The sequence below is a fragment of the Calliphora vicina genome, chromosome 4, assembly GCF_958450345.1.
Source record: "Calliphora vicina chromosome 4, idCalVici1.1, whole genome shotgun sequence".
Classification (NCBI taxonomy): Eukaryota; Metazoa; Arthropoda; class Insecta; order Diptera; family Calliphoridae; genus Calliphora; species Calliphora vicina.
The window spans coordinates 116,477,419-116,493,992 of NC_088783.1; the positions used below are offsets into that span (position 1 = coordinate 116,477,419).

General features: G+C 26.7%; 3 protein-coding genes and 2 non-coding genes across 12 annotated transcripts in view; 4 read left to right on the plus strand and 1 right to left on the minus strand.

Annotated features, from left to right (window-relative positions):
- shi (dynamin-1 shibire) overlaps positions 1–8,236 on the minus strand; it is a 61,148-nt gene extending 52,912 nt beyond the window's left edge. For 6 of the 8 annotated variants that reach the window (XM_065510326.1, XM_065510325.1, XM_065510327.1 and 3 more), the window contains exons 1-2: positions 8,069–8,236; positions 6,729–7,100 (exon numbers count right to left, since the gene is read on the minus strand). In XM_065510326.1, coding sequence (XP_065366398.1) covers positions 6,729–6,874 — 146 coding nt within the window. In that variant the 5' untranslated portion in view covers positions 6,875–7,100; positions 8,069–8,236. Of the gene's footprint in view, positions 1–6,728; positions 7,101–7,185; positions 7,371–8,068 lie in introns of those variants that run through there. The other 2 variants (XM_065510324.1, XM_065510330.1) reach the window with 1 other exon arrangement.
- A 1,510-nt stretch (positions 8,237–9,746) lies between these two features.
- Positions 9,747–11,077, plus strand: LOC135956765 (large ribosomal subunit protein P2-like). Its single transcript, XM_065507336.1, has 3 exons — positions 9,747–9,892; positions 10,129–10,530; positions 11,039–11,077. Exon 2 carries the CDS (start codon positions 10,130–10,132, stop codon positions 10,466–10,468), a length of 339 nt encoding a protein of 112 aa, XP_065363408.1. The 5' UTR covers positions 9,747–9,892; position 10,129; the 3' UTR covers positions 10,469–10,530; positions 11,039–11,077.
- On the plus strand, positions 10,873–10,950 carry LOC135959335 (small nucleolar RNA Me28S-Am982). Its single transcript, XR_010576539.1, has one exon. It is a non-coding gene; the product is annotated as a small nucleolar RNA Me28S-Am982 (small nucleolar RNA).
- Positions 11,078–11,587: 510 nt separating the features above from the next.
- Positions 11,588–11,662, plus strand: LOC135959336 (small nucleolar RNA Me28S-Am982). The gene has a single exon (XR_010576540.1). It is a non-coding gene; the product is annotated as a small nucleolar RNA Me28S-Am982 (small nucleolar RNA).
- Positions 11,663–13,587: 1,925 nt separating this feature from the next.
- On the plus strand, positions 13,588–15,012 carry LOC135956950 (uncharacterized). Its single transcript, XM_065507580.1, has one exon. The coding sequence runs from the start codon at positions 13,666–13,668 to the stop codon at positions 14,902–14,904; it is 1,239 nt and encodes a 412-aa protein (XP_065363652.1). The 5' UTR covers positions 13,588–13,665; the 3' UTR covers positions 14,905–15,012.
- The last annotated feature ends 1,562 nt before the right edge of the window (positions 15,013–16,574 follow it).

Sequence of the window (16,574 nt, forward strand, 5' to 3'; positions counted from 1 at the left end):
AATTATCATATTAATGGTGGAATAAAAGGATTTAAAAATAAACCCAATAAACTGTAAACCAAACCCCTACTGAACCCATAACTGAACTAAGGGTGAACAGAAAATTGTAGGAAGAGAACATGTCAAAACTATTTCGATTATATCAACTATACAAGTCTATTACATGAACAAGAACCCAGTAGGAGAAGAGTAGATAGTTAGTTGATGGTAGATTGGTTGGTTGGTATGTATTTAAGTGCCTTTAGTTTATTTTTATACATTTTCCTTTTACCAAGATTTAGAGCAAGGGTAGTAAAGTGTAAATAATTGTTACATTTTATATCGATTTTGTTTGGCTAGTGGGTAGTAAGGAGGTGTTTGTAACTGACAGACTGGCTGTCTGGGGGTAAGCATTACTAAAGTAAGTAAATCGTAAGGGTTTGAGGGAGAAGATATGTTGTTGAATATTGAATGAAAATCTAAAATGTGTAGGTGCTGTTTATTAGGTATGGCAGAAGCTTAAAAGCATTAAAATCGGTCTGCTGTTGTAGAAAAATGAGTTGTTTAGGGGGTTGTTTGAAAAGTTGTAACATTAAGGTACTGTTTTGTTAGTTTTTTAGGGGAAAGGTACTTTTTTTATCATATAAGCTATAAAATGCAACAGTTTTTATTAAAAAATATTGATTTTTAGTGGAAGATAAAAGGTTAATAGGGATATTTAGCTACTTTTTTTTATATTTTTAAAGAGAAAGTACTTTTTTTAACTACAACGCATTAAGAGAATGGTAATTTATTTAATTTTTGGTATAATTTTTTTTATAATTTCATTATAATGTTTAATTTTAATCATTAATTTTAATTGAATATATTAATTTTGTTAATTTTATAATTATTTTAAATAATTATAACATTTATTGAAGTAAATTACAACTTTTCTGTTCAAACTAACTGTTTTTGTCATTAAATACCCTGATTACCCTAAAAAAGTACTTTTAAACCCCACATTTTGCAACCCTGCTTGATTACAACCACTTATGACAACAATAACAACAAAAATACACTCACAATTATAACAACAACAACAAAGAGCAAAACAAGTGTCTATAGTAAAACACTAATACTCCCCCTTTTTATCAATAAGTGTGCGTTTTCTTTTCTTTTTTTTTTTATTTAATTTCTCTCTATTACAAGTGTGTATAAACATTTGTAAATATTATCATAGATTTTACAACGAAAAAAAAAGAAAATGCTGAAAAGAATATAATTTACAAGGAAACGGATGTACTATCAAAAACTGAGACAAGAGCAAGAAAAAAAACAAAACTACTCTCTGGTCCACAAGAAATTAAAGACAAAATTATGAATGAAGTTGAATTAAAAAGCAAAAACAAACTTAAACAAAGAAAGAAAAAAAGGAGTAAAGAAAAACCAGCAGTAATAGCATGAATGAAGTAAACAAAGCAATTAACAAAGAAATGTTTAATAAAATTGCAGAAATATTTTTGGGGTATCTAAATCTTTATAAAACTAAATTAATTTTATTAAAAAAAAAAAATTTAACTTTAACAAAAATTAAACAGAAAAAGTATACCCACTCTATTATAAAATAAAATTGTAGGTATACTTGGAAAATATTGGTATTTCTTTCTTATTCTTGTTTGATAAAGAAAAAAAAACCAACAACAGCAACTACACTTTACTACTGTCAAATATAAATAACTATACAACAAAAAATAATGGAAAAGCTTATAAAATACAAAGAGGAGAATATAATAAAAGAGCAAAATATGAATGAGATAACGAATTTAAAGATATAAATAAAAATATGGGTATTTCCATAAAAGAAAAAACTTAATAGAGAATTTGCAAAAACATAAATTTCAAATTGGATTTTATGTTTAAAAATCTACTTTACTTTTCAGTGAAAATTTATCGAAAACTTTACCTTCCAAGAGAAACTTTAATTTTCTATAGAAAAGTTATATATAATTTTTGTTTTCTATAGAAAAGTTATCGATAACTTTGTTTTCTATAGAAAAGTTATCGATAACTTTGTTTTCTATAGAAAAGTTATCGATAACTTTATTTTTTATAGAAAAGTTATCGATAACTTTAGTTTTCTATAGAAAAGTTATCGATAACTTTTGTTTTCTATAGAATAGTTATCGATAACTTTTGTTTTCCATAGAAAAGTTATCGATAACTTTACTTTTCCAGAGAAAATTCATCGATAACTTTTGTTTTCTATAGAAAAGTTATCGATAACTTTTGTTTTCTATAGAAAAGTTATCGATAACTTTTGTTTTCTATAGAAAAGTTATCGATAACTTTTGTTTCTTATAGAAAAGTTATCGATAACTTTTGTTTTCTATAGAAAAGTTATCGATAACTTGTTTTCTATAGAAAAATTATCGATAACTTTTGTTTACTATAGAAAAGTTATCGATAACTTTGTTTTCTACAGAAAAGTTATTGGTAACTTTTGTTTTCTTTGGAAAAGTTATCGATAACTTTTGTTTTCTACAGAAAAGTTTTTGATAACTTTTGTTTTCTATAGAAAAGTTATCGATAACTTTTGTTTTCTATAGAAAAGTTATCGATAACTTTTGTTTTCTATAGAAAAGTTATCGATAACTTTTGTTTTCTATAGAAAAGTTATCGATAACTTTGTTTTCTAAAGTTATTGTTAACTTTTGTTTTCTTTGGAAAAGTTATCGATAACTTTTGTTTTCTATAGAAAAGTTATCGATAACTTTTGTTTTCTATAGAAAAGTTATCGATAACTTTTGTTTTCTATAGAAAAGTTATCGATAACTTTACTTTTCTACAGAAAAGTTATCGATAACTTTTGTTTTCTATAGAAAAGTTATCGATAACTTTACTTTTCTACAGAAAAGTTATCGATAACTTTTGTTTTCTATAGAAAAGTTATCGATAGCTATTGTTTTCTATAGAAAAGTTATCGATAACTTTTGTTTTCTATAGGAGAATTATCGATAACTTTTGTTTTCATAGGAGAATTATCGATAACTTTTGTTTTCTATAGAAAAGTTACCGATAACTTTACTTTTCTATAGAGAATTTATCGATAACTTTACTTTTCTATAGAAAGGTTATCAATAACTTCGTTTTCTATAGAAAGGTTATCGATAACTTGGTTTTTTATAGAAAAGTTATCGATAACTTTTGTTTTCTATAGAAAAGTTATCGATAACTTTACTTTTATATAGAAAATTTATCGATAACTTTACTTTTCTATAGAAAAGTTATCGATAACTTTGTTTTCTATAGAAAAGTTATCGATAACTTTTGTTTTCTATAGAAAAGTTATCGATAACTTTTGTTTTCTATAGAAAAGTTATCGATAACTTTTGTTTTCTATAGAAAAGTTATCGATAACTTTTGTTTTCTATAGAAAAGTTATCGATAACTTTTGTTTTCTATAGAAAAGTTATCGATAACTTTTGTTTGCTATAGAAAAGTTATCGATAACTTTGTTTTCTATAGAAAAGTTATCGATAACTTTTGTTTTCTATAGAAAAGTTATCGATAACTTTTCTTTTTCAGAGAAAAGTTATCGATAACTTTACTTGTCTATAGAGAATTTATCGATAACTTTACTTTTCCAGAGAAAATTTATCGATAACTTCACTTTTCCTAGGAAAGTTATCAATAAATTTACTTTCCTATAGAAAAGTTATCGATAACTTTGATTTTCCATAGATAAATTGTCAATAAATTTTTTTTCCAATAGAAAAGTTATCAATATCTTTGATTTTCCATAGAGAAATTGTCGATAACTTTTGTTTTCCTTAGAAAAGTTATCGGTAACCATTTAAATCTTGTCGACAAATTTGATTTTTTATAGAAAAGTTATCGATAACTTTAAATTTCTAATGAAAAGGTATCGAAAACTTTAGTTTTTCATAGGAAAGTTATCGATAATGTTAATTTTCCACACAGAAACTGTCGATATCTTTTTTACAATAGAAAAGTTATCCATAATTTTAATTTTCCATATAGTAGTTATCGATAACTTTTGCTTTCCTTAGAAAAGTTATCGATATTTTTTGTTTTCCGTAGAAAAGTAATCGATAATTTAATTTCCAAAGAAAAGACGTCGATAACTTTTGTTTAAAATAGAAAAGTTAGTATAACTTTGATTTTTCCATAAATTGTTGTTCATAAAAAAGTTATCGATGACTTTTATTTGATAACTTTGAATTTCTATAGGAAATTAATCAATAACTTTCTTTAAAAAAAAAAAAGTTATCGTGGAGATTTACATATATTTTTATTGTAATGATCTCAGAGATGGCACTATAATGCCATGCCATCTGGCAACTACTACATTGGCCAACTTCGTTGGGCGCTGCAACTACATCTCATCTTAGGATAAAGAATGCATTTCTGGCATTATTAAAATAAAACGTAGCGAAAGTACATTAAATTATATGGTCCTTTTTGGCTTCCCCTATTGAGTTTTTTTATACGTCTTTATATTCTTCCATATTAGCTTAGGTATATTACAGGTTATTTTGTTGTCCCTGTAGTCTATAAAATCTATTTTAAAACTGCAAAGATATGGGCCGAATGTATGAGTAAGTGAAATTATGTAAAATAAAACTAAACCAGTAGCTGTGTCATAGAATTGCGGTAATTTCATAATAGTACAGAAATCTAAATATAAATTTAAGCAAAGATTTTAATCTACAAAAACTTTTTTTTAGACAAAACATCATTTTGTTTTTAAACCACAAGAAGAATTTTATTTATATATAACTAAGTATGTTCTTTTATAACCAGTTTTCTAAATAGTGGCCTAAATTATAAAACATCTTATTGCCAAAATCTATATTCAAACAAACGACTAAAATAAAGAGCAAATAAAACAACAAAAACTATAATTAATGACTTTCTTGAAGTTTTTTATAATGCTGACACATTGTTAAACTGCAAAGCGTATTATGTATTATTGAAGAAAAGAATAAATTAAAGTTATAAAACACTAAGTACATATTTTATCACATGTATGCTTAGTTTTCTTCCAATATATGGGCGTGAAATGTTAGGCCATGCCAAATTTATTTTAATTTTTGGATGATTTCTAAGGTTGTTATATAAGATTTACGCCCTTATCTTAAATATGGATTTATTTTTTTTCTATTTTTATATTAAAAGTTAAATTTATCTTTACTTTTCTGCAGAAAAGTTATCAATAATTTTATTTTTACAGAGACGATTTATCGATAACTTTACTTTTCTTCCAAAAATTTATCGATAACTTTAATTTTCAAGAGAAAAGTTATAGATAAGTTTACTTTTTTAAAGAAAAGTCATGGATAACTTTACTTTTTTAGAGAAAAGTTAACGATAACTTAATTTTTTCAGAGAAAAGTTATCGATAACTTAACTTTTTCAGAGAAAAGTTATCGATAGCTTTAATATTCCAGAGAAAAGTTATCGATATCTTTACTTTTCAGAGAAAACTTATGAATTACTTCACTTTTTTGTAGAAAATATATCGATAACTTTATTTCTCTTCAAAAAATTTATCGATATCTTTAATTTTTCAGAGAAAAGTTATCGATAACTTTACTTTGACAGAGAAAAGTTAACGATAACTTAATTTTTCCAAAGAAAAGTTATCGATTACTTCGCTTTTTTATAGAAAATATATCAATAAATAAAGTTTTGGTGAGAAAACTTATCGATGACTTTACGTTTCATGAGAAAAGTTATCGATTACTTCACATTTTTATAGAAAATATATCGATAACTTTATTTTTCTTCAAAAAATGTATCGATATCTTAAATTTTTCAGAGAAAAGTTATCGAAAAATTTTCTTTTTTATAGAAAATCTTTTGATAAATTAACTTAACTTTACTTTTCAGAGAAAAGTTATCGAATACTTTACTTTTTTATAGAAAATATATCGATAAATTTACTTTTATAGAAAAGTTATCGATTACTTCACTTTTTAATATTAAAAGTAATCGATAACATAAGTGTTCTTCCAAAAATTTATCGATAACTTTACTTTTAAATTCAAAGCATATAAAAATGATAATTATAAACAGCTATAACCTTTAATAGTTTTAAAACGTTCCGTTTTCAAAAAATATTTTCATGACGATAAAAAATTAGTATATGAAAAAATGTTCCATTTTTTTTTTCAAAAAAATATTAAAAAATTTAACAATATTATAGAATTTTTTATCTTAATAATTAGAATTAAAAATACTTGTAAAATAACTAAAGTTTTAATTATTTTTAAACTAATTTTAAAACTTTTATTAACAAAAACTAAAAAAATTTTTAATTCCTTGCATAATTACTATGAAAACACCCATATAGTAGAGAAAAAAACGTTAACTTTGCTTAAAGGACAAATACAACAAATACAACACAGAGAGCGTAACAAAAGAGCAAAAAGAGGAATCATTGAACAACACCAAAAAAAACTACACTAAAAGAAAATGTCAAGTAGCGAGAACATTGAAAGAGACGACATTAAGATTTTCAGCAGGAAAATTGCCATTGATTTTTCACCAAACAATATTTTGTTGTATTTGGCATTGGCTTAGAAAAAAATCAACAACAACAAAAAAAAAAGCAGATACAACATGTTAACGTAAGGAAAAATGGGGGCGGAGTCTAAAGTGAAAAAACCCACATCGATAACATTGATTTTTTTATATAAAATCCTAGATAAAATTTAACAATTTTCCAAAAATGTAGTACTTACTTGCCCACAAAGTTTTCCAAGACCGAACTTTTACCGGCCGATTGACCACCAACTACAGCGATCTGGGGCAGATCAAGCTGCATGTGCACGCCCAATTGGGTAAAGGCATCCTGCAGCTTATTAACAATAGGAATTAGATTCTCCATGTTTGGTGTGGTGTTGTGTGTGATGAATTTTGTATTATGGAAATCAGACTAGGTTTTTTCTTGTTTTATGAGTAGAAAAACAATTAAGAAAATTTCCAACACCTTTAAAAGGTGTCAGAAATTTTTGTGGCTAACTTCACTTAGAATTCGTACGTTTTTTTTCTTATTTTTCCGGGGCACTTTATTAAATTTTTTTTTTCTTATTTTCTTTACAATTTATATTTTGCTATAAAATAAAAAGGTATGGTTATTATTTTGTTAATAAATTGTTTAAAATTAACACTTTTCTGTATAATTTTATTGTATTTTACTTGATTTAATAAACTCTTTTTATAATTTTTTTTTCACTGAGGTTTAAATCTTTGGTATCTATCAGGTTTACGAATCGTTACACGACTAAAATTTCGATTTTTTTCATTTATTCTCTTTGCTTTTGATTAGCATTCAATTTTACTACGATTTTTGTTTTACGAGGGTATTTCTTGTTTCTTTCTCTCTCTCTAGCCTTTTTTCTTCTCTACTTCTAATAAGAATTTAAAAGACAGACACACAAACAAGAAAAACAAAAGAATAGCAGAAATGACAAATGACACTTGAAAAGACAATTGTCAAAGAAAAAAAAAACTTTGACATGTAGGCAAAAAAGAAAAAACAACAAAATTTGCTTAAGCAAAAAATGTAATTTAACTAGAATTATTGTATTTAATTAAGCAATTATTAGTTATTTAATTAGTTATACATAAAAATGTTAAAAGATTGATATCATTAAACTAAATAATGCCTAAAAAATAACAATTATTTAATGTGAGTCATTCATAACGGCGACGACTCATCCAATGCATTTGCAAGCAAAGAAAAAAGAGAAAAAGCACAAAAACATCGGCTAAAAACAGGGTTGTTTAGTATGCGATGGAAAACACAGAGTTGTCTAAGCTACACGTAAAAAATGCATTGAATTTACATAAATTTTATTTCAATTAACTAAATTTAATAAAATATGTGTAACAAAAACTTTTTGTGATAAAGTAAATTGTTTAACTGTCTTTTTAGTTATTTTTTTAGTCTTTCTTCTTAGTTTCTGATTATCGGTACGTAATTTTTTCATTTTTGCACTTCCTCTTTTTTTTTTGCAATTTTTTAAGGTCACTTTTTTTTATTGTTAAAATACAAATTTTAATTTATAACTATCATTACTTTTATATTGGTATTTATTTATAACACTTTTGGAATGTAAATTTTGACTTTATGATAATTCAAAGTTTATCTTTAATGAATTTATAACATTTTTTCATTAATAAAAATGTTTGCGAAAAAATAACTCCGTCAAGAATTTTTTGCCTGCAAGCAGCGTAAAAATCAATTTTTGACTGAGAAAAAAACGAACAAGAGATGAAAAAGAAATGCCAAAACTTGTATGGCTGTCACTCATACATGCATACACAAATAACAGGGCTGGGTAATAGGGTTCTATACTTTTTTGCTGCAATTAGTCTAATCGACTTTTTGGTAGGAAAAAAGTCGATCATTCGATTATGTTATCCCATAAAAGTCGAAAAAAGTTAATTTTTGTTTTTAAATATTTATAAATATAGCAACCATACATTTTTTAAATTAAGATAGGATGAAAAGTCGACCTTTCATAAACAGCAAAGGTTGAAAAGTCCACTATTCTAAAATATAGAAAGTCGAAAGTTCGAAAAGTCAACATTTAATATTGGAATAGTCGAAAAAGTGATGTAAAACTTTTATAAAATGCTTCTTTCTGATCAATAAAATTAGCAATCATAAATTTTTTTATATTAAAATAGTCGATAAAAGTCGTTCTTTCATAAACAGCAAAAGTCGAAAAATCGATTATTCAAAAATTTTAAAAGTTGAAAGTCGAAAGGTCGACGTTTTAAAAATCAAGAAAAGTCGAAAATCGACTTTTTTGTTTCAACTATAGAACCCTATTGGTACTGTTTCATGTTGAAAAGTACCGTTTTACACCGGAGACTTATCATTTAAGCACAAATTACAATTGCGCATAGTCAGTTTCCCAAAACAGCTGACATTTTAAAATGCACAATTTATTATTTAGTTAATACAACCAGATAGCAGCGACATTATATTTGCTGGCAGCTGTTTCCCTTAAAGGTAAATTATCAAAATCAGGGGACATTTATGAAATTATACTCAATTTATGTTTAGAATTCAAAATCATGTTGAAAAAATACAAAAACTATGAAAATTTATTTCAAATTTCCTCAAAGGGAAATTTTCAAATATTAGGGAAATTTTTCAAAATCAGGGAAAATTTTTGAATTTGTACTCAATTTTTGTTTAGAATTCAAAATCATGTTGAAACTATATAAAAACTAAGAAAATTTTCTTCAAAACTAAATTTCCCTTAAAGGGAAATTTTCAAAATCAGGGAAAATTTTTTAAATTAAACTAAATTTTTGTTTAAAATTCAAAATCATGTTGAAACAATATAAAAACTAAGAAAATTTTCTTCAAAACTAAATTTCCCTCAAAGGAAAATTTTTAAAAATATTTGGGAAATTTGTATAAAATTTAACTTTACTGTTAAAGAAAATTTTTTTTAAATTGTTTTAAGTAAAACTACCTAAATAAAAGCTTATTCCAAACAAACATGCAGATAATTATTAAAATAAATATTTATTTTCACTAAAACTATCTAAATTAAAACTTTAAATATCATTTCACTTATTTTTCGCCTTTTTCAGCTTTAATTCAAAGCAAAATTATCAAAAATATTGAATTTTATTAAAAACTTTGTATTACCCATCAAAATTACCATTATACTGCACTGTTTTATCAAACTGCCTTATCGTTAACAACTGCAGCCAACTTCATGGCCAACAATTACTGTACACTGGCAACCATATGTCAGAAAACGGAAGTTACCTACTACTGTCAGCCAATTGACAGCTTTCTTTTCGTTCTAAATTTTTTAAACGAAAGTTGTGTTTTTTCTTGTGCTGTACGCGTTTCGTGTCAAAACTAAGGCTTAAAGTATGTAAAAATTAAATAAATTATAAAAGAAAACTTTAACAAAACATTATTAAGATAAAACAAATAAAATAAATAAGATTTTAAACAAAAGATGTTAAAGATAAATAAAGCTTAAAAACACATGTGTTGGTTTGTTTGTTTGTAATAATGTGTTGTGTGAAAGACAAACAAAAGTGCTTTGTTATATTATTAAAAAGGAATATAAGGTTAATAATGGTTTTGTAAATTAATTTTAGAATGCGTTACGTGGCTGCATACATGTTGGCTGTTCTCGGCGGTTTGGAGAAGCCCAAAAATGCTGATATCGAAAAGATCCTCAGCTCTGTTGGTATTGAAGCCGACAGCGAACGCTTGACCAAGGTCGTCAGCGAATTGACTGGCAAGTCCATCGAAGAATTGATCGCCTCCGGCCGCGACAAATTGTCTTCCATGCCCGTTGGTGGTGCTGCTGCTGTTGCCGCTGCTCCCGCAGCTGCTGAAGCCTCTGGCAAGAAGGAAGAAGCCAAGAAAGAAGAGAAGAAGAAGGAAGAATCCGAATCTGAAGATGACGATATGGGTTTCGGTCTTTTCGATTAAACAACATCCCTTTCACAGTTCCCAATCACAACTTGGTCTTGTACGTGCAAAAGCTTGTCAAGGTGAGTCATCCGAGTGAATTTTTTTTATTTACCAAAAGTGTTGCATGCTTGTTTTTAAAGGGTGAAGAAGAGGAGAGAAATTGATAACGCGGTGATTTGCCAAAAAAAAAAAATGTAAACAAATATTTTTAGGGTCAGTTTTGTTAAACCTGTTTAACTAACAGTTAATCAAACATAAACATTGATGTTTAAGCTGAATAAACAAAAAATCTAATTTGTAGAGATTTTTGGTACAAAAAATCTAAATTATTGAAATTTTTTTGAACAAAAATTCTAAATTTTAAAGCAAATCCACCTTTGTTTTCAATTTTAAACCATTTTCACCCTTTTTTTTAATAATTTTTATCATGATGAACAAAACTTACACCATCTTTCGACTGTACTTACTTTGATGCTATATAAGTTTCACTGATTCTTTTTTTTAATAAAATGTTTATTTATTTTTTATATATTATTAAATTTTCATACTAATTTTTGTTTATTTTTATTCTAATCTCTTTTTTTTTAGCATCTTTCACCAACAAATTTGTGTTCTACAAACCACATTCTCCAACAACCAGCCTTCATTCATTACAGCCGGTTTAAAACAATTTTAAGACTTTCTTTTAATTTTTTTTAAAATTTAAAAGAATTTAACACAATTGACTTATTTTAAACCTTGTACAAAATTTCAAAAAATGAGGTTTTTATTTCTGTGAAATAAAAATGTAGAAAAACTACAAGTTTTTACACGTTAAAGAAAAATTCTGATATTTTTATTATTTGTAAACAAAAGAAGGAAGGGCATTAATAGTAAATAGGGAAGAAATTTTTAGGGAAACAAAAAATTTTAGATTTTTTCTAAAAATAGAATATTAGTCATGAAAATTCTAGAAATTTCTGCTAGATTTTCTTTTCCAGGTTTTTTTAAAGAAATTTTCAGCATTTTAGCTTTTCAGCATTAAGGATTTAAACCTGCTTGGTGGTTCTGGAAGTAAAGGATTTGCTGCTTTATAATTATCATCTTTTTTTTCTAAAAAGTAAGTTAATTTCAAATTTTTGTTAAATTTTTCTCTCATTTCTATGATGATCTTAACCTTTACCATCTTTCGACTGAAAAACCTTGATGTTAACTTTTAAACTGATTACAATGAGAAAAAATCTTAATTTTAAAACATATTTAAAGAATTTTACTAATAAATTGTTTATTTTTTTTATAAAATTACAGAAAATCTGAAGATATTTGGAAGAAGTAGATGGCCAAACAGATGATGCAAAATATTCTCCCTGGATAAGTTACTAAATTTGAATCTAATTATAAATTTCTAAGATCTTGAGAATTTTTCAAAATTTCTTAAATAAATGAATTTAAAAAAAGGAAAAATATTTTATTGAGTTTTTATTTTAATGCCTAAAAGGGTATTGGGATGTTGTAAATAGGGATTTATAACATCCCACAAATGGCCAGTTGCCATCTGGGGGGTTAGTCCCTAATTCGAAGGGAAATTTTTGAATTACAATCACACCTATCGTGAAATTTATGTTCAAATGAAATATCCATTTCCCTCGAAGGGATAATTGCTATCGTGATATTCCCCTAAACTTTTCATTCACAATAGTTTTGTTTATTGTTTACAAAATTCCATCTAAACATTTCACAACATGGGGAATTTTTTCATGTGAACATAGTTTATGAACGAAAAATGGGAGAAGGGAACATACTTCATGTGAAATATTGATTCGCGATAAGGGTGAATGTATTTAGCACACATTTTCGGATTGAGTTACGCAGTAAGCACCTTTATCATTTAGACAACTCAACTTTAGTTTGGTTGCCATCCATGATAGTCCCATTAGCTTCAATCCTAGGTCTTTAAAATGTCTTGGCTTAGGTTTAATCGTGGGTCTTATAATGTTTTCAATCCAAGGTTTACAAAGTCTTATTTTAGCTTCAATCATAGGTCTTTAAAATGTCGACGTAGATTTAATCGTGGGTCTTTATAATGTTTTCAATCCAAGGTTTACAAAGTCTTATTTTACCTTCAATCGTAGGTCTTTAAAATGTCTTGGCGTAGGTTTAATCGTGGGTCTTTATAATGTTTTCAATCCAAGGTTTACAAAGTCTTATTTTATCTTCAATCGTAGGTCTTTAAAATATCTTGGTGTAGGTTTAATCGTGGGTCTATATAATGCCTTCCTTGCGCTTCAATCGAAGGTCTTTATAATCATCCCAATTATGAATAAAAATTCCCCGGGAGTTTTCCCACTTTTCTCATTTTTCCTATTCAAATTCAATGGGAAAAAAATTTCATTCAAATTCATGGTTTTCAAATGAAAATTTAATAGTTTTCTGTCGGTATCGGAATACAGCCAAAAATATACCGCCCAATTATGAATAAAAAATTCCCCGGGAGTTTTTTCCCATTGAATTTGAATAAGAAAAATGGGAAAAGGGAAAAAACTTCCGGGGAATTTTTATTCATAATTGGCCTGATGATAGGAAAAAACATTTTGATAAATTGTTTTCTGGTTTAGACTCAACCGAAATGTTGAGAGTTTTGAAAGCTTATGGTTTTTCTAAGGGAAAGGATGTCCAATGGGACTTTGATGTGGATAACGTTAATATTTATTTTTCAAAATGCTGTTGATATGGTTGTACGTTTTCGTTTAGGTGTAACTCAGAGGAAATGCTGTCATATAATTCATATAAAAAAAAATCATATAAAATTTAATTATTTAAAAAAAAAACACGTTAAAAATTTATTTATTTACTTAAATTTAAGTAATATGCATAAAAAACCTTAAAATCAATATTAAAAACTATTTATTTTCATTATTATATAATAATTAAAGTACTAAATCTTAAAACTATTAAAATATTCATATAATTAATGAAAAAAAATCATTTAATTTATTTTGCATACCCACTGTAACATAAATACAACCCTGTTGTTATTTAAACTTTACAACACTTTTTAATTTAAAACACTTACCAACACTGACAGCTCTAAAACAGCTGTTTAAGTAAACAAACCATTCAACACCACCCCCTCCCCCAATTAAAAGGGGTTGCAAAAGAAACATTTCTTCTCATTATTCATTATAAAATATACTAAATATTAAAATTTTGCACATAAACAAAGAAACTAAAACAAAATGTTACGAAATCAGCAAAAATGTAAACCCCTATTAAAATATATGCTGCCTAAAACACAACAACCAAAATGTTTAATACATCAACAAAACCAAATACTTTACAACAAAAGTACAAATGTTTTTCGCCAGGGAAAAATTATGGGTAAACTCTTTGGCAATCGAGTGAGTGGCAGTAAGAAACGTTGGTTCCCGCCAGCCGACTCAACACAACCAGCCAATGCCAGTGTTATGTTCAAGCAGTCACCATTTGGTAAAACACCCAATGGCGGTGGCAAAAATGCCACACGACGCATGACAGTGCTCAATAAATTGTTTATGACACATGTAACAGATCTTATGGCCACCGGGGAAATCTCCGAGACAATCTTGGGCAAAGGTTTGCAGGTGTCCAGAGTGAAAATATCACAAGATTTTGCCTATGTTAATGTATTTTGGCTGTCGACTGGTGAGCCGGGAAAAGATGCATTGCTGGAACATGAATTACAGCGATGTGCGGGTTTGCTGAGACATGAACTATCACAGCTGGGCTTGATGGGTGTGGTGCCGCGCATTAAATTCGTTAAAGATAGACTTTATACCAATATGAATCAGGTAGAGGCTTTGTTAAAGAATATGGATTTTGGTTCAGAAGAGGAGGAGCAGGATAATCACAAAGAAGATATTGATTTTGTAAATAAACATGCAGCGGAAACATTAAAGCATGAGTTTTATGGTCGCAAAGCAGCAGCGATGGAACCAAATGCCCAAGTTAAAGAAGAAAACAAAGAAGATATTGCATGTTCTGCAGTAATTGATGTAAATGTACCTGAAATGAGACATGATGTTTTGGGCCTAGACCACAAAAGTATTATGCTTAAGATTCTAACCAAAATGCGTAAATCTAAACAAGCCTGGGATCAGCATCTACAAAATCAAAACTCAGAGTCTGACAGTACAAATTCTATAGAAAATACCTCTACTATACCCTCCACCTCGTTTGTGCAATTAAACAAAGTAAATGATAAGTTAGCTAAGGCTGCTGCCGAATCGGAAAAATTTGAGGCATTTCTGGCCAAACGCAAAGAGCGTCGCAACACTCCCGAACGCAAAAAGTTTAGAGAGTCCGATCATCTTATTGAGGATATGAATGCAGCAGATCATGCAGATTTTACCGAGTTTGTTATGAACTCGAGACAGAGACAACTTTTTGAGGCCGAAGACTATTTGCCAGATGATGTGGAGGATAGAAAACATAAGTAGTTAGATTATTAATTAGACAATTAAGTTGAAATGTTACACTTGCTGTATTGTTATTAAAATTTTAATAAATTTGTTAAAAATAAAGAGTTAATTGAATAAATATTTAAATGGAATGTTTCTCGAATAAAAAATATTATTTTAATTAGATAATCTCGTGCTAAATTCAACAAAATTTCATATTTTTATTGAGTCTTAAATATTTTTATGTGAAATTTTTACTTACATACCTTTTCGATCAAATAATTTTATTCAAAATTGTTGCAATTATCAGTTTAAATTCCATTTACGCTAGATGGAATGGTTACAGGGGGTTTACTCTCTAATACGGTTAATGTAAACTCTAACAGCGCCTTGGATACACTGACTCCTTTTAAACTCGCTGTTACTATTTGTATACACAGCGCCATCTTCTAGTAGTTTCATAAATTATCTAGCGGAAAAACTAAAATTAACAGTAAATGTTGTCATACTTATAAACAATGTTATTAACAGCATGCTATCAACATTGTTTATAAGTACATCCCCTTTTGTATGTAAAATTATAAATTGAAACCCGGTTTTCTTGTTTGTTTATGTTTTTCTCTCTTAATAGTTGTTGTTTTTTATTGAAAATATTTCTGTTTTTTTATTTATTTTCTTATATAATACAAGTTTATATATTTTCAGTTATTTTTACAATTTAATTTTAAGTTTGCTGCGCGTTTGAAAATGTTTTTTTGTTTTGTTTTATTTTAGATATAATATATCAAATCTATGTAAGTTTACTGTTTGATGTTTTAAACTGCTTTAAAGATAAAATTTAAAAAAAAATAATCTTGATTTTAACAAAATAAGCTTTACTTTGTATAATGTGTGAATAATGCTTTACAAATTGAATGGGAAAGGAAAAAATTAAATAATTTTTATTCCGAAATTGTTGATTTATGGTAAAATTTATAGGGTAACATGAGACGAGAGGTAATTGTCAAAAACCTAACTCTCGCAACAACAAAATACATGTTAACTAACATTTGATTTGTTGTTCTGCAAAATTTCTATAATTTTTTTGAAAATATTTAAAATTGAATTTAAAAATTGGGTTTAAATTTAATTTGTTCCTTTCGCATTTAACCTGTCTTTCTTATTTTGCAGTCATTTTAACAATTTTTATTTATTTTTTTTTTAAACAGATTTTAACAGTTGTTTATAATAAATGGCTTTTAATTCTTTCATTTTTTTTTATTTTTGTTACGAGGTATATAATTCTTTTATATTTGTTAATGCTTTTATGATTTTTGTTTTACTATTTTTGTGTTAGAGACTTTCCCCCAGCTTCATAAACAGTTTTTTAAATTTATAAAAGTATTTATAAAACAAATTCTGTTCTATAAACCTTTTTAAAAATTTAAAAACTGTCTATCAAGATGTTGATTTAATTTGTTTGTAAGGCTATTATATGAACTTATTTCTTGTTGTTTTTTGTATAAAAAAAAACTTATAAAATAATAATAAAAAATATATATAAAAAAAACTTATATTTAAAACTTAAAACCTAAATGGCAATACAAGTCTTTTCGTTTAAAAAAAAGTTAAATTTATAAAAACTTTTAGTATAAAATAAATTAAAAACAAGGAGATTTTTGTTAGTGTTTTTTTTTAGATTTGTGTTACACAAATTGTACTTGAATTTT